The following is a 27,431-nucleotide window of genomic DNA, read 5'->3' as shown; positions in this document are numbered from 1 at the left end:
CTGGATGTAGTGTTAGACATGTTTTATAGGGTGAACCCCCGCTTTAAATCACATGCACAGAAAAAAAAAAGCAGATTTTTTGCTTGCACGTGATTGAATGGTGGGAGGATAGCAAAGCTAGGGAGAAAATTCCCATGCAAAGTGAACAGCCTATTCGCCTTTAGCAGTGTCCCTGCAGCTTCAAAGGGGAACAGAATACAAACCACATGCACATCCATATAAGGAAACCAGCTTCTAAAGTTGGTAATAAATTGATTTTTTAATTTTTTTTTTAATCATCCAGCTGACTGATGGAAAAAAAATATATACACTGATACACCTAGTGCTGCAGTCGATAGGCTGTCTGCGCTCATCGAATGAAAATATACCAACAGTCCCCAACCAGCAAATATCAATCCATTTATGGCCAGCTTTGCCTGCACTAAAATATTTTTTTTCTGAATTCTACTCTGCTGTAGCATTGTGTGCACTGCAAACTTTAAGGCCACTGTACACATAGGGGTTAAAATGGTGATATGAACATTTGAATGCTCATCAGACTGTCTCTTGCACCAGGGGGACAAAAACAGCAGGTCAGATGACTTAAATGATGTGACCATCCAGCCAAGTGTCTGCTTTGTGCTAAAATGAACACACGCTGCAAAGTTTGCTAGGACTATGTAGCAGCCCTTGTTCTCTTTAAAGTATAACTAAAGGAAACCCCCCCCCCATTTTGAAAAGAGTGGCAAGGTATTAAAACACCTGTCATGTTTTTACTGCTGTCTCTTGCTACACTGGGGAGATTAACCATCTCGATTTGTCTTGTTTACTGTAATCACTGAAAGTAAAAGCAAATCCCTAATTTTGGGTTTGTTTCCAGAAATGTAATAGAGAGGGTATCCTCCAATAGGAACACTAGTTCTGGAGACCCTGGTGACAAAAGGATGATCTCAATTTGGAGGGATTTTTGCTCACTTCCTGCTTTGGTTATGGGGTGGGAAGTGAAAAGAAACCTTCCCAATGGGACACAGATGGCAAAAGAAAAAAAAACTGGCAGGAGTTATAACCTTCTCTTAATCTATCCAATATGAAAACAATTGTACTTATATTTCTACTTTAATGGCTCTCCCAACTGGTAGGGCTCACTTGAAGGAACAGTGAAGCCCTCAAACTAACTGTGCTATAGTATTTAATAAGGGAATACTGCTAGGAAATATGTGGATATTCATGTGCTTTGATCATTAAATACTGTAAGTAGAAGTAGAAAAACTTTATTTTGTTAAAGTGGTTGTAAACCCACTTTTTCACTTTTACCTACAGGTAAGCCTATAATAAGGCTTACCTGTAGGTATAAAGAATATCTCCTAAACCTGTACAGTTTAGGAGATATTCCCCTCGCAATGCGGGCGGCGCATGCGCAGGGGGGAATCCACGGCGAAAGGACTGGCATCCGCCGGACCCTGCCGATTTTAAATCTCCCGCGCGGGAGTGACGTCATCGCCGCTCCAGCCAATCACAGCGCTGGAGCGGCGATACCCAGAAGACACGCCGGAGCAAGATGACATCCTGCTCGGCGTGGACCAGGTAAGTGGTGTTCACCTCATTCCGAGGTAAGTATTTCATAATCGGCTAGTATGCGGTGCATACTAGCCGATTATGCCTTTTGCCTTGCAGGTTTTAAAAAAAAAAAAAAGTTTATGCGGTTTACAACCGCTTTAAGCTTTGGATATAGTGACAAAGGGCCAAATCCTCAAAGATCCTGCCTAACTTATCTTTTCCCATTTAAGTTACACTGCCTTAAAATTTCTACCTAAGTGCCCGATCCACAAAGCACTTACCTAGAAATTTCAGGCCGTGTAACTTAAATGTCTCCGGCGCAAGGCGGTCCTCTTCTGCAGGACAATTTAAATGAGGCGCGCTCCCGCGCCGGCCGTACTGCGCATGCTCGTGACGTCATTTTCCCGACGGGCAGCGCGCAAAATTACGTTACGCCGGGCTTTGTGGATTGCGACGGGACAATAAAGTTGCGTCGGGTAAAAAAAAAGTTACGCGACGAAATTTTTTTTTCTAAATTTAAAAAAAATCGCGGCGATCGAAAAAAAGGTCTGTTTTTACAAGGTGTAACTAGTTTTCACTTTGTAAAAGCAGAACTAATTTTACGTATGCAAACGTAAACTTACACAGAAAACACAAAGCTGAAAAGCTTTGTGGATCTCCGTAAGTCCTCATTTGCATACGCGAAGCGGCATTTCGACTCGAAATGCCCCCAGCGGCGGATGCGGTACTGCATCCTAAGATCCGACAGTGTCAGGCCCCGTACACACCATAGAATCCATCCGCAGATAAATCCCAGCAAATGGGTTTCAGCGGATAGATCCTATGGTGTGTACACGCCAGCGGATCTTTTTCCGCGGATATATCTCCCCTGGGATGGATTCCAGCAGATCGAATATTTGCTGACATGCACAACATATCCATCTGCTGGAGTCCATCCCAATGGATGGATCCGCTGGTCTGTACAGACTCACCGAATCCATACGTCCGAAGGGATCCCCCGCATGCGTCGTAATGATTCAACGCATGCGTGGGATTCCTTATATGACAGCGTCGCGCACGTCGCCGCGTCATAATCGCGGCGACGGCGCGACACGTCATCGCCAGAGGATTTCGGCGCGGATTTCAATGCGTTTGGAATCGCTATCAGTTTTTTTTTTATTTATTTTTTGCAGTCTTTGTCTCCACTGTTTCTTTTGCCATCTCTAAGAAAGAAGCAAGTAAAATCTCCCCAAAAGTGATTTAAAGCACTACACAAGAACTTTTATAGTATAATGAAGAAAAATTTGTCAGGTTTTTATGCGATTCCCTTTTTTATCTGTGATAACAAAAAGGTAATAGTCATAAGTTAGAGGAAATATTTCATTCAGGGACTTGTCTTGTCTAGAGCTGTGCTTCAAAAGAACAACAGGAGGAAAAAAAATAATAATAAAATATGGTGATCACTTACCCCTGCATTGGGAGGGAATGGGGACTGTGATATGTTGGGTACTCCTAGCTTATTCTGAATGGATGTTGCAGAAATTAGTTGTGCTGAAGACATGGCTGCCATACTCTGTAGGGCTTTATCTTTTGCTACCTGATCCTGAAACATGAGCACAAAAACATTAAGTATGAACAAATCACCCTACCAAGGAATAAAACAGTATTACAACTTTGCTACGACTGCAAACTAAAGCCATTATAATACCAATACTGTAGACATGTGCGGGTCATTTAGTTCCGAATTAATATTCGGACACATTTTTGGTTATTTGGAGACTCAGATATATCCAAATACACGAATTACAGTATAAAACAAAAGTTTACAGAATGCTCCAAATAATGAAACGAAATTAGTCAAAAATTCACAAATTCTAATTGAAATTCAAATCAAATGTTACATCGAATTCCATTCAAATTTGAACAGTAAACAGATTTTTGAAATCAAAGACGGTGTGTGTTATTAGAGTACCATCTCAAAATAATTTTGTTTTTGTTAAGCCAAAGGGGATTTACAGAGTTATTGTAAATCATTTCATGAAAATTTTTATTTTCTTTGTTCACTTTGTCTCATTCAAAATCGAAATTTTTTTTTTTTGTTTCGACCGAATTAAAATGTATCGATTTAAACGTTTCAAATCTAAAAAAAAAAAGAAAGAAAATCAGAAAAAAGACGAAACTGATCCCGAATAGGAATTGAACGAATCAACCAAAGTTAACAAAACAAGTAGATTAACGAATCTAAACTAAACAAATCTTTTCGTCATGCACATGTCTAATATACTGTATTTAAACTGTACACAACAGATTTTGATAAGATTTTGTGGAAAAATTTACGTATCTTACCCATTTAAAAAAATGTTGTCTTCATTTTATTAACATGAACAAAAGTCCATTGGTGGTCAAACTTATTAGGCCTCATCCACACTGGAAGTTTTTTGACATTAGCCGTTTTTGGCTGTAGACGTTTTTTCTACAGTCATCTCCATCATGTAGAATTCACCTCCGTAACATCTCTAAAATTTGCCTCTTTTTAACAAATGAAACCACCAAACTCTTTATTCACTCCCTTGTTATCTCTCGCCTTGACTATTGCAACGCCCTTCTTATTGGCCTGCCTCTCTATAGGCTATCCCCTCTTCAGTCTAACATGCTGCCGCCAGACTTATCCACCTTACCAACAGCTCAGTGTCTGCCCAAGCTCTCCTCCAATCCCTACACTGGCTCCCTATCACCCAGCAAATTAAATTCAAAATACTAACCACAACCTACAAAGCCATCCACAAATCTGCCCCGAGCTACATCACCAATCTTGTCTCCAAACATCCCAAACCATCCTCTCTGCTCTTCTCAAGACCTCCTACTGTCAAGCTCTCTCGTCTCCTCCTCCTCCTCCCATGTACGTCTCCAGGATTTCTCCAGAGCCTCTCCCATCCTCTGATACTGAATACCTCAACCTGTCCGGCTATCCCCTACTCTTGCTACCTTCAGGCGATCCCTGAAAACTCACCTCTTCAGGGAAGCCTAACACGTCTCCAACTAATCTTTTACCACTTCCATCAGCTCATTCCCCACAGTTACAACTTTTTGTACCACCTGCCCCACCCTTTTAGGTTGTAAGCTCTTCTGAGCAGGGCCCTCTTAATCCTCTTGTATTTTATTGTATTGTAACTGTATTGTCTCCCTTTAATATTGTAAAGTGCTGTGTAAACTGTTGGCGCTATATAAATCCTATATAATAATAATAATAATAATAATAATATAATATAGTCATCATGTTATCCTATGTGTCCATGCACACATAGGCTGTTACCAGCAGTTTTGGGCAGTGGCGTTTTTGAGCAGTTAAAAAAAAAAAAAAAAAGAAAACCTAACGTGGAAAAAACGATATTGCAAAAAAGTTGGGAAAAAACTCACTGCAAAGCTACTGCCGTTTTTTTAACGTTATTTAAACATCCAGTGTGCATGAGGCCTTAATGGTATAGTTAAAACAAATGTGTATGTATTATATAAAACAGAATAAAAAAAAACCATGCTAACATACTGTAACAAAATTGTGCTTATTTACACTTTAACATTAATACAATGTTAATGTTAACACATTTAACATTTTTAGCAAACACAAATTTAAATACAATTATTAAATTTTTAGTTCACCTTCTTCCTTATTTCATTGTAGGTAACATTTTTGGCAATAATAATGAATCTCCAGGAAAAATAAGAAGCCACCAGTGAGATTAATCAAAACAGTGCAAAAAATGGGGATAGCAGTTTTGGACAAGTTGAATTTTAAGGGCTTATGATTTGTTAAATCAAATATCTAAAACACTATGTGGAGCTCTCTTAAGGGTAGCCATCTATGTTTTAGCAGTCAGCCATGACTAAAGCCCTGTACACACGACCGTGATTCTCGGCGGTATAAAGTCCGCCGGGAATCCCGACGGGAAAACCGAGAACCTGCTTGTTAACTTTCCCCGTGTACACACGAGAGGTTTTCCAGTCGGGAAAACTGCGGGGAGGACTTTGCTGGGAATCCCGACCGTGTGTATGCTCCCTCACAGTGTTTCCCCATAGGAAAACTGCCAGTTTTTAAACTGCTGGGAATCCCGGTGGGAAAATAGAGAGATTCCCGGCAGTTTTCCTGTCGGGAAACCTGCGAGGAAGCATACACACGGCCGGTTTTTCTGGCCAAAAGCTCTCTTGGCAGTTTTCCTGGCAGGAAAACCGGTCATGTGTACGAGGCATAAGATTTTGTGCATCTCCGCCTAAACTAATTTTTGTAGCTTATCCTGGGGTGTTTACATAAGGGAGCCACATACAGAACCAGGACATACTGGTATGTCTTTAAACCTATGGCTTCTTTACATATCAAAGTGTTGACCAGTGTGCAGTATCCTCAAAATTAATTTGTGCTTTGCCCATGCAAAGCACCAGGCTCACCTAACTTTCTCTGCAGGTGCACACATTTGCAATCCTTTCACTATCCCATAGCTCTTCTCAGCCAATGGAAATGAAGAAAGGAAACCCTGTCAACAAAGCTGAAAACCCTCTCCTCACCTCTGTGTGACAGCACTGGTTGCTTGAGCAGCCAATCACCAAAAAACAGTGCTGTCACATGAGAGAAGATGGAGTGAGTTAAATGCACCCAAAATACCAACCCCCCAATACTCAAAAAAGGGGCATTTGCACCTGATAGCTGAACAGCAGGCCAAGCTCCAAGGGGAAGGAGTGGGCAGCAGTTAAGTAAACTTGACACTTTAAAAGGACATTACACATGAACACCATATTAAAAAAAAAAAAACAAAGCTACCAAATTTCCAGAATGCTATTTTTTTTAAGAATTCAGCAAAAAAAAAAAAAAAAAAAGAAGAACTGCATAATAATAATAATAATAATACTACATGTATTAAATGCGTTTTTTTTTTTTTTTTTTGAGGAAGTGGTTTGTTTAGGCAACCAACAGAATTGATCAAAATGCAATTCAAGTATCCCACTTCCCATATGAGAATGTTTATCCAACCACAAGAATGTCACTTTGATTTTGAGTACTATTAGAACTACTTTGCTACAGAAAAAATGGGTTGAAGGAAAGGAAAAGGCCAAAACACATGCTGTCTTCTGTCTAACCAGCGCAATTAAATGACAATGGAAATCTGTCTGGTTGCTGCAGGCAACCCTTTATCCTTAAATATTTAAAACTCTGACCATTAGGGCAGACCCTTTGTTGGTGGTCAGATTTTTGTAAAGAAAATTGGGTTACAGTAATTAAATCTCAAGAGGTGTATTTCCCCTCCTGGATATTTGCCTGTTATTTATGCTTTATTTAAAGCGTTTATTACCCCAACACTTCATATTCCTGATGTACCATGTACTAGTATAATAAAGAATCCGGTTCTCTTTGAATTGCTTCCTTTATGGAAAATCCCTGGTGATCCTGTTAGCCCGCTTGCTTTCCTATTAAAAACTGACCATACTAAGCAGGAAAGTACACTGTGGCCACTCTAGCTATGCTGGGAAATCTGTATACTCTCCTCCAATCATCACATGTCCTGACATGCCCCTGATGCACAGACATTCACAGGGAAGCTCAGTGTACTGCTGCTTCTCCTCTCCCAGCCATTATGCAGCTGAGAACAGAGGGAATGTGATCACTTATAAAAAAAGGGGAAAAAGGTATTCATTATGTTTGTTTATATGTGTACATAAATGTTTTGCCTTTCATTTCAATTTTAAATGAAATGGGTTGTTTTACAAGGTGATTGTTTACAATCACTTTAAGCAGTATAGCTTTTGTTATACTTCGGGCGTTCTTACATAGCAGCTGTCCTGTTATTTGCCTGCCGCTCATCTCCCCTGGTCTATTCACAGAATGCTTGGCAAAATACAATGTGATCAGTAAATGGACATTGTAGAGGGGGATGGACAGGATGGCTGCAGAGTAGGAGAGCCACAAGTCTGCTGTTGGAGAACCAGATGCAAAAGCTACACTATTGGTGCTCAATAAAAGTGTAAATTGTAAAAAGCAGGCAGCAACCTAGGAGTAAGTGTACATCTCCTGATAATAAATAATTTGTAAACCAGCAGGAGTTCTTTTTAAATTAGCCAACAGACAAGAAACCAATAACATTATTGTAATTTCTTCCCATTTAAGCGGTTGTATGCACCGCATACTAGCTCATTATGAAATACTTACCTTAGAACGAAGCGCTGACATTGCCTCCCAGTTACTGCTGAGGGAGCCAATATCATCCCTCTGCGTTTCTACTGGGTTTACGGCATCAGCGCTGTAAGTGGCCGGAGCCATGACGACCTCACTCCCGCGCATGCACGTGGGAGTCCTTTTTCTGGCAAGGAGCTCTGATTTTCCATAAGCACCCATCGGACCTTCAGAGCGCATGCGCCGCTGACATCAGCAGCTGCATGCAAGGTGAATATCTCCTAAACAGTACAGGTTTAGGAGATATTTATTTTACCTACAGGTAAGCCTTATTATAGGCTTACCTGTAGGTAAAAATATGAAAGCAGGGTATACAACCGCTTTAACACATATATGTCAGCTTATTTTAGAAGGCAGTTTTAAATGCACTGGCCAAGTACAGTTACCCATAGCAACCCAATTACATATTTTACTGATCTCACAAAGGAGCTCACATGCTGAAGTCTTAACACATTTATATACACACACACGAATACACTCCAGGGGCAGTTTGCTTAGAAGCCAGCATATTTAAGTAGTATGACTTTAGGGCTGCTATGTCACCAGCCCCTTCTTTAATCATATATGACACTGCAGATTCTACCAACTGCTGGCCTGCATTTTAAAAATAAGGCATAAAATGCAGTCAAAGGGCAGATAATGAGATCCGCAATACCTTATAAACAGGTATCTTAGCATTTGGCCACACTCTGGAAAAGGTTGTTTATGGCACTAAAAGCCACACACCCAAGTCTTGCACTGGCTTCCAATACAAAACCAACACAATGCTTGGGCATCATATAAACAAGCAAAACTTAAACTCCAAACTTCAGGATATGCTACTGCTCAGGCTCCTACAAATTGTCTAGTGTGGAAGAACCCGAGAATGTGCTGCCCAATGCTCATCCATGCACAAATGGTTTACAGCAGTGGTTCTCAACCTGGGGGTCGGTACCCCCTCGGGGGTCACTGAATGCTGGACTGTTCCTGAAGCCTGCACTGCTCTCCCAGCCTTTCTGCGGCCGCCAAGCTGGGCTGTTTCTGGAGCCCGCAGCCGCCCACTCAGCCTCTTCACAGTCACCCATTCAGTTCACGGCATGGCTGAGGGGCAGAGACTAGAGGTCAGCTGACTGGTGCGGAATGTGAAGTGGGAGGGGCTGGAGAAGACCCTATCTCCTGATTTCAGCATAGTTGTCACTGCTTGAGACACCACAAAGTCGGAGACACAGTGAGTAACACTACCTGTGATTATAGTTGCCATTAAAAGTCCCCACTACAGTTCTCAGATCAGTAGATGACCTTGATCAAGAGCACCTAAGTTGGCTGATCAGAACTCCTCCCAGCATTGCCGCTAATCCCATTCCCCCCACCAAGGAGTAAGAGAAGGAATGAAAATAGAGAATACATGGAATGGAGTGGAAAATTGGGGGAGGAACAAAGAAAAAGGAAGAGAAAGAATAAGAGAAAGAACAAAAAAGATGGCTAGAGAAAGGGATGGGGAAAAACAAAAAATAAATTAGGATAGAGAGAGATAAAAGGGAAAGAATCAAGAACAAAGAGAAAGAGTGGTACATCGTAAAATGTACCATAAGGGGTTTTAATACTGTACGAGTGGAAGAGACTCAGGGAGCACTAAATGTCCGTGGGTTAGGGGTTACAAGACAAGTTACTTGTCTTGCCTTGAGTGATGACAACCCACGCTACAAAAATAATTTTACTGCTGGGGTCCCCACAACATGGACATTTTTTAACAAGGGGTCACGGCACTAGATAGGTTGAGAACCGCTGGTCTACAGGATTCTGAGTTTTTCATAGGAAATGCCAGATTAGATTCGATGAGGAGGTTTGAAGAAAAGGGCATCATGTTTTACTCACTTGTTGCCAAAATGCCAAGAGAAACTCCATCTGGAGTATGTTGGGGTCTGAAAGTTTTTAGCTAAAAATGTGCAACCCAATGCTCATCCATGCACAGACAAATGGTTTACAGGCCTCTGAGTTCTATAAGAGGTGCCAGATCAGATTAGTCAAGAAGGTTTGAAGAAAAGAGCATCATGTTCTACTCACTCCTTACCCTTATTCCTGGAGAAACTTGGGGTCTGAAATGTTCTGGCTGAAATGGAAAAATAAACTGACAGCTTGGACTTACGAAATAAGTAAAAGAGAACTAAAAAACATCTTACATGTCCACCGCCCAGGGCAGATTAAGATTTGTGACATGCACTAAAAGAACTGAAAGAAAGAATTTTAGCTTGATTGAAATATGTCTCTTTAGTATTTTACAACTTTGTTGCTACTTTTCTCTCTTTCTACTAAATTACTTTAACGTCATTCAGTCTGCATTAGCCAAGTCAGAATGCTTCTGGCAGTAACAGGACACATTTCTCAAACTGACACTTTTTAGAAAGAAACAAGAAATGTAAAAAAAAATGACGTCCATCACCTCAAGCTCACTGAATACACAGCTATTTTCCTTTGAGGTGCACTGCTGTTCGAGTACATTTCAGTTATGTGGGAAAGATTGTGTTCTATTATTAGCTTTTAATGCACAATAATGCTTAAAGGATAATTTCACCCAAGGCTGAAAGTTAAGCTAAAGGCGTTATGGCATAACACAATGACTTCCTTATCTCTGAGCCTCCAGCATTAACTGCTGAAGGAAAGGAGTTTTTACATCTTTGTAGTGACGCCCAAAAGGTGGGCGAGCCTGCATTATGCCTACAGGCACAGCTGACTCTTTTATGCAAGATTTCGTGATCTTCCTAAACTTAAAGCGTAACTGTAACCATTATTTCCAAGTTCAATAAGCTCTTCCAAATAACTGAAGTTCTCACAAAGTTCTAAACCCCAAAGTGCTAGTCTACAAGCCTAGTTTTCCTTGCAATCCTATGCCGATTTCACTCTGGCCTTGTCTCTGGTAGCCAGAAGCAGATTTGATGCTGTCAGTTAACCTCTCTTGGGAATAAAGGCTTTCCTATAAAAATCCCAGTCATGCACACGGCTTCAGATGCCATGAGCAGTTCTGAGTGACTCGATAGTCATGTGACTAGAAGTCCTGGAGTACTTCCTGCAAGGGCACTGCATACCAGGAACTCTTTTTTTGTAAGAACACAGAGGTGGATTACTAAATAACTCTGACATTGCAAATTCCTTCCCTCTGCATAACTTAGATGCCAGGAATCTGATGCAAGTATATTTGTAAGTGAGTAACTGAGAATTAAATATACAGGATGTGCTGCATTTTAAAGCACATAAACATCTGAAGTGTTAGTAATAAGAGCGCTCGTTCACACCAGAGGCGTTAGGACTACGCTGGCCGCTATTTCCAGAGCAGCTCCAATGCACAGATAAGACAAAATGCCTTGTTCCCAATGTGGTGTGCGCTGAAGGGAAAGTGCTGCATCTAGTGTTTTTTTCAAAGAAGTGGGTTGCAACACAAATCACATCATCGCAAAACACTGCTGAACTGAATAGAACGTGTATAGAAATTTCCCTCACAACATTTCAATAAAGTTCAGTGAAAAGGTGCATTGGCACCGTGTCTCACAGCACACACCATCAGTCATGCATTCAGTGCATGGTATACATTTTTTATAAAAATGTTTTATAAAAGATGTTTTAGAGACTACAGTTCCATTTTGAGTGCAGCAATTTTATTTGAAGGGGGGGGGGGGGGCGTTGGTATACAGAGTTAAATTAATGTCAGGTGTCATTTCCATCCATGACCCTATTTTGGGAATGCTCCAATTTAAATCAACCCTGTCTGGGAGTGCAAACACTACCAACAGCATTACCCCACTTTATTAGTTACCTGTCCAGTGTTGGACTCTTCAGGAGCTATATTACTAGATCATAGATGGTCCTTTAACATAGGGATTAGTGAGAGGAACCACAGCAGCCAGCCGGGGACACTTTATTCTACACACCCTTTCCGACTGTGTCCTCTGAGAGTAGCAGCACCCAGAACTGATGTTTCAGGACACTACCTGCTGGACAAGTAAGCATAAAGTATTACTATTATATGTCCCCCCCCCCCCTACTTCTACGATGTCATCTTAACAGTGGGACAAAAAAGAAAAAAGGCTTAAAAGTGTATCTAGCTCTCCTCCTGTATATTGCAGTTTATTAGTCCATAAATGAGCCGTGCATTTTTTAAGATTTTTTCCTTTATTTTTACCTGGTAATCCTGTGAATAACACACCTCCTGCCCCTGGATGGCTACACTCACTGCTCACCTATCCATGGATGAAGACATGGTTACCACCCAGACTTGCCTTGAAACATGTTTTTCTTTGTTCATTCCTATTACATGGGAGATTGAGTGGCAAAAGATAACACTTCCAGGTCACTCAAAGGGGACGGCAAGGACACTGAATTTCTACCATCACCAGCGGGTGTTTTATTTAGCTAATTAAAAACGTCCTTAGCTTAAAAAATAAAACTAATGCTGCCACCACATCTAAGGACTGGCAAGCTGAGGTACACAGTGCATGTTTCTTCTCAATCACAACCAGTGTAAGGAAAGAGATGGTCGGCACTCAGGATGACATCCAAAATAGAATTCCTTTAATAAATACATGAACAGCGCTGTAAAACAGCCTACGCATTTCGGACATTAGTTATTAGTCATGGCCAGTGAGCCAATGAGGAGAGAGAGGGGGGCTAGGCTCTGTGCATTAACAGACATGCAGAACAGCGGCTCGGGAGCAAGCCTGCTTGGGTGCCACTAGAGCAAACGGTTTGCTGTGGGGGCACTTGTCAGGAGGGAGTGACATGGAACGCTGGCGGGGGGACCCTTGAACCAAAACCATTGCACAGAGCAGGCAAGTATGAGGCAAATATTATTTAAAAAATAAAAATTAAAAACTTGCCTTTAATATCACTTTATAGAAAACCTGTATTAAAAAAAAAAAAGATAGAGTGGCTTTTAGGCTTTTATTACTGTGCCCCTGTTAGAGAGATCCTCTCTTTGTCCGGTTTACCATCATTACCAAAAGTGAAAGAAAATCCCAAACTTTGGGTTGTCGCAGGAACTGTAATAGAAAATAAATCTTCTCACTTCCTGTTTTGGCTATGGGACAGGAAGTGAAGGAGAATCTCCCAACAGGATACAAATGGAAATATAAAACCTGATGAGGTTATAACCTTCCCCACATTTTCATATTTAATTGTTAAAATTTCTTGTGATTTTCAAGTTACCATCCAATTGTGTGATATCCTCATGATGATATACGGTACCATATACAGATTCTAAGCCAATTAACGGCACCGCTGTGTGTCTGCAAAAGGGCAGCACATTTCTCTGCGCAGGGAAAGAAGGCGATTTTGCATTCATTCCTTAGGCCCCGTACACACGACCGAACATGTCTGCTGAAACTGGTCCGCGGACCAGTTTCAGCAGACATGTTCGGTCGTGTGTATGGCCGACCGGACAGGTTTCCAGCGGACATTTGTCCAGCCGACCGTTTTGCATCGGACAAATGTTTCTTAGCATGCTAAGAAACATGACCGCTGGAAGCCTGTCCATCGGACATGTTCGGTCGTCTGTACAGACTCACCGTACATGTCCGATCGGCCGCCATCCCTCGCATGCGTCGAATCACTTTGACACATGCGTGGAAGCATTGAACTTTGCGGCGACGGCGCGGCCTCGTCACCGCGTATCGTGTACGCGCGTATTTCTGTCTGATGGTGTGTACAACCATCAGACAGAAATCTCCGGGCGGACATGTCTGCTGAAAACGGTCCGGCGGACCGTTTTCAGCGAACAGTCCGTCCGTCTGTACGAGGCCTTACACGCAAAGATCTGAACCTAGCCTAATCTCAATGCAGGTCAACTTGAAGACTTAGTGGGGCATAGTTATAAAATGGTGGCTGGAACCATTCACCACACATTCACAGATGGTTAGTTATCCCCTATAATTTAACATGCATGCACTAAAATGATTCATCTGCAGCAAAAATATGGGGAATATGTCACATTCACCTCTTTATAAATATGCCCCTTAGGCATGAAGTGGCTGCACAGCTTGGAGACATGTGACAAGAGACCACAGATCTAGTCAGAAGTAATATGAATCAGGATTTCCAGAGAACAAAAGTGCAGATTAAGAGAAGTTACATGGACCTTTTGACAACAAGGTGGCATTGTTTCCAAACTATCATTAGCATTTCACCGATTTTAACTGTAGCCTGCAGCAAAGCCATATGACTACATTTTGTTCTATTTCATGCAAAGTAATATCTCCATACAACCCCAATTCATAAAAAAAGGTGGAGGGCTATATTAAGAGGTTAAGGTATTTTGATACACCAACTTACCATGTTCATAGCCTGGACACAAAGAGATTGTCATCCAGAGCGGAGAACAGGAAAGTTGCAGTCCACATGGAGGGAGGAAGGCAGGGAAGTTGGACAGAATGAAATGGAAAAGGGTCGGGTAAAGGGAGAGGAGGGACACAGAGGAACAGTAGGAAGAGAGTGGAAACGTGAATCAAAACAATAATACATGTGTTTCAATCAACAACAAGACGAAAAACAACTTAGAAATACATGATCATAATAAAGACAGAGACGGTGGGCAGCTTTAGGGTGGTTAGTAGTGTTGCTCACGAATATTCGCATTGCGAATATTCGACTCGAATATAGCATATTCGAGAAATCGCGCTATATTTCGAATTTCGCGGTGAATATTCGCAATTCCGAATATTCGCATTTTTTCAATTTGATTTTTAAAACAGATCACATCCTATCGACGTCTAAAAGCATTGCTGGTATGATTAGAGACCCTGGGCCGAGTAGCTAAGCTGAGGCGATCCTTTTATGTTGCCAAATTGAAAAAAAAAAAATTGCGATTTTTCGCTATTGCGAATGCGAAAATGATTGCGAATTTTCGATAACTGTGGTAGGAGAACTCTGATTGTCTCTGATGCAAAAGGGGGGGGCTTTGTGTATGTGTATGTTATGAATATTTGTATGTTTGATATTATTATTTTTTGTAAGAAGGGAAAAATTGCACATACCTTAAAAAAGGGGAGAATACAGCAGCAACTCAAAAATGTTATACAACATAAATTAATACAAGACAGAAAATGGAGTCGCTCTACAAGAATAAAAAATATGTCTAGTGACAAGACATGTGGGCAAATTATAAAATAAGCAAGCGCAAATAACTTGTAAAATACACAGTGAAACAAATATATAAAGAAATATAGTCCCAATAATAGAAAAATAATCTTTCATAAAAATGTCTTTGATATGTGAAGTGAAAAAAAGTCCAAAGCATGCAGCATGAACGTGTTCAATCTTTAAGGTGTTTGATTGACAAACGGCTGTGACAGATGGATAGAGTAAAGAATCACCACCAATGCAAAACACTTTTTATTTTCTATTGTAAAATATCAAGAATATTCTGAGCCAATCAGAGTGCTCCTTCCGCATTTGCCGAATATTCGCAATTATTTTGTATTGTAAAATATCAAGAATATTCTGAGCCAATCAGAGTGCTCCTTCTGCATTTGCCGAATATTCGCAATTATTTTGTATTGTAAAATATCAAGAATATTCTGAGCCAATCAGAGTGCTCCTTCTGCATTTGCCGAATATTCGCAATTATTTTGTATTGTAAAATATCAAGAATATTCTGAGCCAATCAGAGTGCTCCTTCCGCATTTGCCGAATATTCGCAATTATTTTGTATTGTAAAATATCACGAATATTCTGAGCCAATCAGAGTGCTCCTACAGCATTTCTCGAAATTGCGCAATAAATATCGCATTCGCATGTTGCGATATTTCGATAGAATATCACGAATATTCTGAGCCAATCAGAGCGCTCCTCCAGCATTTCTCGAAATTGCGCAATAAATATCGCATTCGCATGTTGCGATATTTCGATAGAATATCACGAATATTCTGAGCCAATCAGAGTGCTCCTACCGCAGTTATTAAAAAATCGCAATTATTTTCGCATTCGCAATAGCGAAAAATCGCAATCATTTACTTTCGATAAAATATCACGAATATTCGAATTTAGCGAATATATCTCGAATATTCGAATATATATTCGAGATATATCGCGAAATCGAATATGGCATATTCTGCTCAACACTAGTGGTTAGGGGCAGAAGGAAGAGCGGTGAAGTTATAGAATGTGGTTACTGTGAAACGGATGCAGTAAAAGGAAGAATTGGAAAGTACAGAAAATGTGTCACTCAGAAGGACAAAGTGAGGCTAAATGTTTGGATATGTCAGTGCAAGAGATGTTAAAATTCACACTGTGATGTTAATCTATGATGGTGCTGCTGTTCAGAAATAGTGTTTTCATGGCAGCAGGACTTTCAGACTTATTCATAACAAATGCCAGGCAAAAGCAGAACAGGAATTGGTCACAGCTCTAGAGGCAGGACAGACCAGTCTAGAACAAATTGTTACCAAAGGACAAAACATGAAAATCCATCAAGAGGACGGGATTGGAGGAGCCTTACTATTCTATAGCAGTGTTAAACAGTAGACATAGCAGGTCATGTAACTACTATGAGCCCAGCATGACAACAAATATGTGGCTTTATGAGGATTTGTGTGCAGGCGGTCAGAACAGTTCCTACATCTAAGACCCCTTTCACACTGGGGCGTTAAAAAAAGCGCCTGTAAAGCGCCTGAAAGAAGCTGCATCTGCAATCCCAATGTGAAAGCCCCAAGTGCTTTCACACTAAAGCTCCTGAAAAACGCCCAAGCGTGAAAGAGGTCTTAGCATAAAAAAAAAAGTGCCTGTAAAGCGCCTGAAAGAAGCTGCGACTGCAATCCCAATGTGAAAGCCAGAGTGCTTTCACACTGAGGCGCTGCACGGGCAAGGCGTCAAAAGAAGTCCTGCAAGCAGCTTCTTTGCAGTGCTTTAGGAGCGTTGAATACACCGCTCCTAAAACGCCCCTTCCCATTGAGGAAACTTTTTTTTAACGCCAAAGCGCCTGAAAAACGCCCTAGTGTGAAAGGGGTCTTAGCAGCGCTTTACCAGCGTTTTTTGGGCACTGGCAGTGTGAAAGGGCTCTGAAAGCACTCGGGCTTTCACATTGGGATTGCAGATGAGGCTTCTTTCAGGCGCTTTACAGGCTTTTTTTTAACGCAAAAGCACCTGAAAAATGCCCGAAAAACGCCCCAGTGTGAAAAGCATCCTCCTCCTTGATGGCCTTCCGTAAGGGCTTGAAAACACTTCTTTTTTCACAAGCCTACAGATAGAGACTTGGCCTTCCAAGCCCTTAGCAGGACGCTGCCTTAATCCCAGGCTGCGGTCCATGATCAGGGAGTAGGGATAGGCTTTGTGTGCCCTGACACCCCCACCCCTTCTTTTTATATTTCTGTTTATTTCTTGTCTGTTCCCCTCTTTTACTTAGATGTCCTAGTTTCTTCTTTTTGCTCTTGGGAACTGGATGCCCCCAGGTTGTTGGTAAGCGCTTAGACGCGAGTTTTACAACTCTCATTCGGCGCTCTATAAGTATTTATTCCAATCCAATCCAATCCAAAAGGGTCTAAGGACATCTTGATAACAGTGTAACAGCTCTGTTGGATACTCATATAGGCAATTAGATTGTTGCAGACCTATTTAAGAATGCACAGGCTTGAAGTAACTCGCGATTCTGTGCCGAGGGCCCAACGTTACACTTTTTTCCTCTCCCTGCATCATTGTACTATTGTGCAGTAACAGCAGTACCTGTTTGAGATTATGTTATTCTGCCGCAAAGGCAAACTCCCTTCGCTTTTTTAGGTATTAGTTGGAAAGGCCATATTATCCCTGCAGTAACAACCAAGGATCGTCCTGGATCGAACCTAATTTACACTGGGTAGGTAAATTTGGTTCACTTGAATTTCTTTTTTCAATGCATAACGGTTTTCATTTTCAAAAACCTTTATAGACTGATCTACGGAGAGGTGTGGCAAAATGCTAAATTTTAGGCCCTAAAGCTCGTTTGACGTAAATACTTGCCAATTTTTTACTAGCTCTCATTTAAAAAGATATTGATATGGAAAATCTGTCAATATTTTTTTCCATTATACAATGTGAAAATTGGCAATTCCTGTCAGATGATGAGATACCAATAAAAATATGAACAGGTTTGAACTTATTGGTAAGCATGTAACACAAAATACTTAAAAGGGTATATACACAAAACCTAAATAACATAGGATAACAAAAAAACATAGAAGTCAACAAAGTGACATTTCACTGTAACTTTGGGATTCACACTGTTATTTGTCAGCTTACACTACTAGCAACCATTGGAATGACGTCTTCTCCAACGTGACTACTAGAACACTTACAAGCCCATACAGCCTCACCACACTCTCTATTTGCCACTGGTAACAGGTACTACAGTAAGTACATTCTACCATAAAGCAGTTTCTCAAGGAAACCGTCAATCTTTCAAGAGAGCCATCTGTACTGATGGTAAATACACCCAGTGGTACATACGGCATACTTTAGGAAAAACTACACTACCGCCTTACATCCTCATGTAACACACCATTTCACACGACTATTAGAACTACTGCTAAACTACAAATATGTAGCAAGCCATTACATTTTCAATACTCTATATATATTATTAGCACAAAACTGAATCTGATCTAAAATGAATATGCATCATTAATCCAACAAAACATAAACTACATCAGACACCTAGCTACTACAAAACACCCATACATTTTTAAACACAAGCAAAATACGCTGCTTGCTGCTAAAATGTCAACGCCTAAATGTCAAAATAGATTCAGAAAATGGTCTGTATCAAGCCCTGGGTTAATTTTTCTATATTCCGAATCCTGAGAACCCATCCAAATCTGCCACCAGAAGATCCCCATACTTCATAAGTTAACAATGTCATGAGCCCATTATATAGATAATTCAGAGGATGTCAGCTTCTGCCTCACAAACATTGATCTATTCCTGCATAATGCTGGTATTAATATGTACGCTCATCCTGTCTGGAGCAGAAGCATAGCCATACATAATGCAGGCAAGTCAGGATGCAGGCACAGAAGCAGAGTCATATACAATGCAGCCTAGGCCATGATGCAGGCATAAGCAGAGGCTGAAGCCAGCAGATAAGGAGAAAGTTTCCTACTTACCTTAAGCTTGGACTGGATCTCTCGAGACTTCCTCCGTGCTAGAACTTGGATGTGACTAGACACCTAAAGAGACAAAAAAATTGCCTTCATTGCTGTTTAACATACTCACACCCCAACCTCCTTTACTGTGTTGTGTGTGTGTCAGGTAACTGAAAACCACATATAAAATAAAGAAAAAAAATTACAACTTTAAATCGCTCACTTGGCATTCAGACTACGCTTTGCACCTTTTCAGTAAATGTAAGATGATGTTTTCTGATTGGCCATGATAAAGAGGTAGGGTAGCGATGTTGAGATCTCAGTCTTGTCCAATCAGAGAATGCCTTGTATTCTTTGAGAAAAATGGCACCAGTGCCAAACAGGCAACCCCCTTAGTTGCTATGCAGCAAGACAACTGGTTGGCACAGGACTTGGGAAGACCGCGAGGATCACTGTAACAGCTGTGGTTACTACAGTGATTCTCTGCCTCTACAGGGATCAACCAGGTATGGAATATGAATACTTGGACCAATGTAACTATACAAAAAAAAAAAAAAAAAACACAACCAATGTAACTATACAAAAAAAAAAAAAAATTTAGGGATTCCAGCTTGAGCATCGAAACCTGAACAGCAAAGCAAAAAAAAATCCTTTATTTCCAAAAAATCAATGTCATCTTTGAAACAAAGGCAATGTTAGAAATGTAAAATCCTCTTTTGTCCACAGGGTGGCAATACAAGAAAAGTTTTACAAAAGATCAAAGATCATAGACTATAACATTCATGTATTTATTTCCACTTTCAATTACAGATAAACAGTGACCACAGCATCAGATTCGGTAAAATGTACATCTAATGCCGCGTACACACGATCGGTTTGTCTGATGAAAACGGTCTGATGGACCGTTTTCATCAGACCAAACCGATCGTGTGTGGGCCCCATCGGTTATTTATCCATCGGTTAAAAAAAATGGTTCTTGCTTGAAAAAATTATCTGATGGATACCTAACCGATAGATAAAAACCGATCGTCTGTAGGCACCTCCATCAGTTAAAAATCCATGCATGCTCAGAATCAAATCGACGCATGCTTGGAAGCATTGAACTTCATTTTTTTCAGCACGTCGTGTTTTACGTCACCGCGTTCTGACACGATCGGATTTTTAACCGATGGTGTGTAGGCATGACTGACCATCAGTCAGCTTCATCGGATAACTGATAGAAAAATCCATCAGACCGTTTTCATCGGATTGACCGATCGTTTGTACAGGGCATTACTCAAATGTCAAAATTTGTTAGATGTTAAACTGATTTTGTTAAGTTCAAACTGAAGGGGCAATAAAAGAACAACTATCATTGGGATCTTAAGATTGTCTTGTTTTTTTTTTCTTAAGAGTTCAAACCTTGGTTTAAAGTTTCTGTGATTGCTTTGACTCTCAAGACAACAGTAATGGGTCTCTGGACTTAATCATAAGGGGAAAAGTAATTCACCTGTCCTTCCATTCTATTGATCTATTTGCAAGCTGTTCCCTTCTACAGCTATGAGATGAAATTAAATGCATTATTTAAAAACAATGTTACATTTAGAAAATATGCATAGAATAACAACATCACTTTAGCCAGAAAGTGGCTACAACGGAGTCACTTGGGTTACTGGAAGAGACAATCTCAAGTGCTCTAAAACAGCTAAGAAGTCTACTGCAGGTGACCCAGAAGCTGGCTGGTCTACTGTAATGTACATGATGTGCAGGACAGTCTGACACAGACCATGAAGAGAAGAGGGGAGGTAAACCTTATTGTATACCTCATCAATATCTGTTTAATAGCTGGTAATTAGAGTATTCATGAAACTAGGAAGCCACGTAAAGTCTTGTCAAATCTTCACATACTGGCCACTGGTGACTAGTAGGGATGGGGGAACAGTTTGGCCCGAGCATGAGTTTGGGCCGAACATTTGCCTTTTCGGCCATTCGCCAAACTCTCAAGGGTGTTTGCGACAAAGTCTGGATCTGCCAGGTGCCTGGACTGACAGGCCCTCAGCAATCCTGAGCAGGCCGCTCCCTGGACCCTCCACAGCTCAGCGCTCCAATGAGCGAGGAGGGAGCAGAACAGAGAGCTAAGACTGACAGTCTACAGCTCTCTGCTCATGGAGCCCTGAAAACCGGGCGATCGGCGGTGTTCGATCACTCAGTTGCTGGATCCACCAAAGTAGGATTCAGGGGGAAAAAATACTTTACTTCTCTTTTAAACTTAACATAAAGAGATTGATTTACAAAAATCAAAAAGGCTGTCCACTTTGCAAAGGACCTTGCCCCAAAGTTTAGTGAATGTGGTGAAATTTCAGTTTGCAAAGAATACCCAAGCACATGCAAAAGATAAAAAACTAAAAAAAACTATTTTGCTTACACATGATTCAATGATGGAAGCCAGCAGAGCCTCACACTTTCACTAGGGAAGTTCTGGGGAAAATTCCCTTGCTAAGTGCATCTTGCCTTGAAAAGTGAACAGACTATTTGTCTTTAGTAAATCAACCCCATAGTCTCACTTTATGAGTTAATAAACTGCTGCATGAAATATTAATTTTAAAATAAACAAAACACGACTTGCTCCTAAAAAGGTTTAAAAGGTTAGCGGTCCCGTGGACTACAAATTAATGCCTCCATGTAATTAGAAATCGCATGGAGGAAATTAAAGTTTTTCTAAAAAACACAATTATGTTTCTCTCTCACCTGTTTCCTTGTGCGCGTCTTTCCTGTCCGTAGTTTTATATATCTGGCTATTAACTCATTCCGGCCTGAGAAACAGGAAGAGGGGATTGAAGGAACAGATGAAAGATTGTGAGAAAGTTTTCAGAGAATAGACACAGGATGCATAGCAGAAAAACACAACAGAGATGAAGACAGAATCAAGAGGAAAATAAACAAGAAGACACATTAATAAAAATGTGGTAAACAATAAGGAATAATAGAACACAAAGAGCAAAAAATTTGCAGATTAAAATAAAATAAAATTTTATGATTTCATTTAGATTTTATGTTTTTCATAAAAGGAACACGATAGTTGTCTATGCCAGTGTTTTTCAACTCCAGTCCTCAAGGCACACCAACAGGTCATGTTTTCAGGATTTCCTTTAGATGAAACGACTGTGGTGATTACTAAGGCAGTGAAACTGATCAAATCACCTGTTCAAAATAATGGAAAGCCTGAAAACATGACCTGTTGGTGTGCCTTGAGGACTGGAGTTGAAAAACACTGGTCTATGCTCATAGCAAACAACCGCTAGTTCCCAAGGTTCGTGAATCCAACCTGGCAGACAGATCTCAACCGGCATATTGGTAAAAGCAGGGTTTTGCTTCCATATGTCAAAGCCTCCAGCAAGTAGAACCGTGAACAGCACAAGTGACCAAATATGGTGAAACTGGCAAGCATTGAGATAAACTGGCCATGCACTCTAAATTTCGCATTGGTTCCTGATGAACCAGCCAAAATTCACTCAGTGGTTAGGCCTGTGGACTGATTTGCGCCTGACATTCCTCCACCGATAAATCAGAGAAGTCAGGCGTAAAACTGTCGGTCGAACAGTGACTGCATTCAATTAGATGAGGCACTACTGTGGTATTTTTAGAGCTGGCGGGGCTTATGCAGGAGGTGCTGTGCATCATGGTTGGTGAAATCTGTTAGTTTTTTAGATGTGAGATCACTCTGAATGTACAGTATACAACTATGAGTTTGTAGGCCCATGAGTATTTATGCACCCTAAACACAACAAGGAGTGCACTGCTATATTTAAAGTAGTTGTAAACTCAATTAAATATTACTACCAGCACCCTCTGGTCTATCAAGCCATACTACACTGTGTGCAGGTTTGTATACAATTATGCTTCTAAATATCTTCTTTCAGTTCGTTTCTGTCCGATCACGTGACCCCTGGCTACTCTCCTCCCCCGATCTAAGGGCTACAGTGGGAGGGGCCGAGATCCCCCTCTGATGTCAGCCAGGAATGTCACGTGACCGTTGTGCTGTCTGATCAGCCCCTCCCACTGTAGCCCTTACATTGGGGGGGAGGAGATCGGCCAGAAACAAACAGAATGAAGGTAGAGGTATAAGTTTATACAAACATGTAGACAGTGTAGTATGGCTTGATAGAACAGAGGGGTTGGACTGTAATCTTTAACTTTACTGCTAGCTACTAATAGCAGCAGGAGAGGGCAGAGGAGATTGCCTGACCGCCCCTGTAGGTGTGAGCAGAGAGGGAGAGCGGAAGGCAGTGGACTGATGAAGACACGTAACGCGACCACGGCATCATAGATCAGCAGCCATGATTACCATGTTCAGCACACTAAGAGGGACACAGGAACAGGCAGGATCAACAAGGTGTTTTACAGCATAGAAGGGGACAGATTAGACAGCACAAGCACTGTGCTGTTTAACCTGCTATAAAAGGGAACAGGATCTTTTTTTTTTTTTACTGTTACAACCTCTTTAAGATTAATTCAAGACAAAAAGTGTAGATTTTTAGACGTACTGCATAGGCACAATATATATGCAAATGTTCCCTATAACATAGCAAGGTTCAGGTCCACTTATGAAGAGCAATTCCAGGCAACAAGTCTTCCAAAAGCTACTGATGTTGTCCAGTAAACACAGTAAAAGGCAACTACATGTACCGAAAAGTGTGTATGTTGTCTTTGCCCTGCTGGAGAGATTTCTTGTATCTTGGAAACAAGACGGGAAGTAAGAGATGCTTTTTGTTCTAGAGACAACAATTACATTTTAGATTTACCATAATTTTCTGCCCTGGACACAAATACAGGAATTTACAGTACCCTTCAACACCCCTCACCGACAGCCAATCGTGCCATCATCTGATGTCTATAGATCATCTAGGTGGCTAGACCACTTCTTGTTGACCATGTGTGTTTGGGAGCTTCTAGTTTATACCTATAGCTTCCAGGTAGTTGTGTATTGCAGTCAAACATTGAGTTTTTTTTAATCTTTATTTTAATCTGAATAGATTTAGTTCACACAGAGTAGATGGAACCAGTGATGCTAAAGCATTAGGAAACTGAAAACGTTAACTGGAAACTCGATCTTGGAACAAGATGGGCGAGTGATCAATAAATAGCAGCAGAGTGTTTAACACTAAACAAACCTCTGAATTTTCCTGTCTTTTTTTTTTTTTAAACGAAGGAGCCACTTTCAGCCTTTCAACTTTTTTCAATGGTGGGGTCAGTGAGGTGGTGTTTTCAAAACACCTTCCCTCCCATGCCTTGGGGAGATAAGGGTCCCTGGGCTCTGCATTATCTTTTGTTAAACTGCAGGGAGGAGACTGAATGCTTATGGCTACAGGCAAGTTGGGTGGAGGTTGTTGCACCTGGGGTGCCTTTTTGAAGGTAATGTCATGTGAGCTCTGACAGCAGTTAATTGTAAAAAAACTAACTAAAATAAATGACCCAGAGTGTCCAGTTACAAAACAGTTAAGAACTGGTCAATTAAAATAAAAATTGTGTATAGGGTTAGAAACAAATACGTGTCATGTTTCTGCTTGGCAATAACAGTCAAAAACCCACTTGGAACTTTTTAGTGGATTACAGGTGAAGAAAAAATTCTTCTACATGGACGGGGGATGCAAGTGGGTAATACTGTAATATTTCCTAATCTTTCACTTTGATAGTCATTCTAGAAATAATGGAGACTGACATTGGGACATTTCTAGTATCCCGGCTGTCTGAGTCACTAACCCTAAACTGGAATAAAGTCCAGTCAGTTAAGCCCGAATTCTTGATCTGCCTATTTTCTTCCAGGTCAAAGTCACGGAATGCCTCTTCAGCATCTGATAGTGTTGGGTGCCTACATCCCGTTGCACACTGGTTCCTTCCTCAACCCCATTAATGGCAAAACACACAGGGCAAATATCAGGCAGCATTGACCGCTTCAATAGAAAACAGCCGACTTTGGACCTGTGCTGTCTCTGTCAAAGGGGCATGCCATGACCGAAAAAGGTCTGCCAATTGGCATCCAATCAGCGCTCTCAGCCAGTGTGTTCTGGCAAGGGGGGAGTCAGTCCCACTGTCAAAACACAATATCTCAGCAGGGGAGATCACTCTGCTATCATTGCAGAGTTAGTACATTGGCTCCTCCCGAACTCCTCATTATTTAATTTTTTTCATTCAGCCCGCAGGGCTAGTGTGCCAAGCTTTAGTCACTGCAGGACTTTGCAGCAAAGGGAGTGGTAAAAAAAAAGACACAATGACACATGGCTGGGGGGCCACAGGCATTCCGCCCAAACTTCATCTGATTAGCTATCATTTAAGACAGGATGCCCAAATGTTTGCATATGATTTTGCACTGTTGAATGCTTTTATGTCGAATTACTGCCTTTTATCTATTAATTGACTTGAAATAAACATGTAGATCAGAAATTTCAGAAGTTATCAGCATAATTGGTCCAGGTCAGTGATTAAAAGAAAAAAAAATAAGAATTTAAGCAAGGAGGGAAAGCAGGACAACCTAGTAACAAGCATTTTCCAAAGGAGCTGTCAGCAATGGCATCCTCTGGATTTTCTTTAAAGGTAATGTGTGGTGGTTTTGTAAATATTTGTTTTATTACAACCCAAATCCCCCCCCCCCCCCAAAAAAAAAAGTTGGGACTCTAAAATCTACATAAAAACAGTATGAAAAGACGATTTGCAAATCACATAAAAAAAAAAAAAATAGAAAACACATCAAATGTTTAATGAGAAAATGTATAAATTTATGAAAAAATACGATAATTTTGAAATTGTGGCAGCAAAACGTCTCAAAAATATTGGGACAGGGACACGTTTACTATGCTGTAGCCTCCCCTCTTCTTTTAACAACATTCTGTAAATATATGGGAACTTAAACCAGTTGCTTGAGTTTTTGAATGTTCAGCCAATGATTTTTGAAGGTATTCTTGAGCCCATGCAGTGATGTTCATCACAGAATCATGCCTTTTTTTAACACAGTGCAGTCTAAGGGCCAGAAGATCGTGGGCATCCAATACTGCATTTCATCCTTCACAGATTTCTCCAGATTCTTATCTTCTTTTGATATTATGTACTATAGATGATGATATATTTAAAGTGGTTACAATTTTACGCTGAGGAACATTATTCTGTAACTGTTCCACAATTTTTACAGATTGGTGAACCTCTGCCCATCTTCAGTTTTGAGACACTCTGATTCTTCAGGATGCCCATTTTATACCCAATTATGTTTACTGACTTGTTGCCAATCAACCTAATTAGTTTCAAAATGTTCTTCCGGTTCTACCATGTTAGTACCACTTACTTTGTCAGCTTTTTTGACACTGGTTGCTGCCATCAATTACATTTTTTTTCTTAAAATGGTACATTTTCTTACTTTAAACATTTGATATGTTTTCCATTTTCTAATGTGAATAAAATGCAGATTTATGAGATGTGCAAATCACTGTATTCTGTTTTTATGTAAATTTTACACAATTTTAAACTTGGGTTATATTATTAGATATAAATAATTCAAATGGTGAAGGGATACTAATGTGCTCAAACAATATACTGTGTATATATATATATATATATATATATATATATATATATATATATATATATATATATATATATATATATATACACACGAGAACAAAACCAATTCATATATTGCATATATTGTGTCACTTTGTGAACACCAAATGCAATGCACCACTGTTACCATTTGACCGCATCTCCTGAGCACACAAGGACATCACCAAATGTTAATTTGCTGTTAGTAATCTCTGAGTCTTTTCTCCAAGTTATTTGGCAATGCTAGCCTTCATAATTTCATAACATGGGGACTTCTACAAAATCGATTTTTAAAACTGTTTTCATTTTTAAAACAAACCTTCATAATTTGGATGCTTATCCTAAAGAATACAACAATATTTCAGCTATGTTAATGCAGTTCTCAGAAGAAATAATTTGGCCCCTTGGGTTATCCTACCCATTATTTGAACTTTTTTTTTTGGGTAGGACATGCCTGCAAAATATAATGGCCAATACTGCCTAGCAGTACTAGGGTCACCAGTTCAAATCCCAAACATGACACTACCTGCTTGGAGTTTGAATGTTCTATGTGGTTTTTCCTCTAGGTAATCTGGTTTCTTCCCACACTTCAAAGACATGGTGGTAGGTTAATTGGCTCCTGTCTATATTGGCCCTAGTATGTGTATGTATGAATGTGAGTTAAGGACCTTAGATTGTTAGAACTTTGAGGGCAGGGACCGATGTGAATGTGCAATATATATGCAACGAGCTGCATAAATTGACGGCGCTATAGAAGTACCTGTAATAAAGAAAAACCAACTTGTCTTGGACAAAAGCTTTTTGTGCACCATGCGTAACACAGAAGCATTCAATGCCCCATGCACAATACAGCCTGCCTGAAGTCTGGGGCACCAAGCTGTTGCAAAAAGTACCAAAACAGTAGTTTGAGACATTCAAGCTTTAAGTTGTAAATGGAGACAGTAAAATGGGCAGACATAACCAATTAATGTGTTAACTTGGATGCATACAAAAGACTGCTGAATTACTTAGAACACTTTAAGACTTGTGTTTGTAACAGGTTGAAAAGTGAGAGCCAA

The 27,431-nt window shown here is 40.4% G+C and overlaps 1 protein-coding gene across 6 annotated transcripts in view; it reads right to left on the bottom strand.

Moving 5' to 3' along the window:
- The window catches only part of LOC120916590 (transcriptional enhancer factor TEF-1-like), a 122,868-nt gene that overhangs the window by 18,918 nt on the left and 76,519 nt on the right, over positions 1-27,431 (bottom strand). For 4 of the 6 annotated variants that reach the window (XM_040327643.1, XM_040327648.1, XM_040327646.1 and 1 more), the window contains exons 3-6: positions 21,535-21,599; positions 18,829-18,891; positions 14,030-14,041; positions 2,984-3,118 (exon numbers count right to left, since the gene is read on the bottom strand). In XM_040327643.1, coding sequence (XP_040183577.1) covers positions 2,984-3,118; positions 14,030-14,041; positions 18,829-18,891; positions 21,535-21,599 — 275 coding nt within the window. The remainder of the gene's footprint in view (positions 1-2,983; positions 3,119-14,029; positions 14,042-18,828; positions 18,892-21,534; positions 21,600-27,431) is intronic. The other 2 variants (XM_040327647.1, XM_040327649.1) reach the window with 1 other exon arrangement.

Source organism: Rana temporaria, chromosome 10, assembly GCF_905171775.1.
Source record: "Rana temporaria chromosome 10, aRanTem1.1, whole genome shotgun sequence".
NCBI classification, from domain to species: Eukaryota; Metazoa; Chordata; class Amphibia; order Anura; family Ranidae; genus Rana; species Rana temporaria.
Note: the sequence above shows the minus strand (reverse complement) of the source record. Positions and strands in the feature narration are given on the sequence as shown.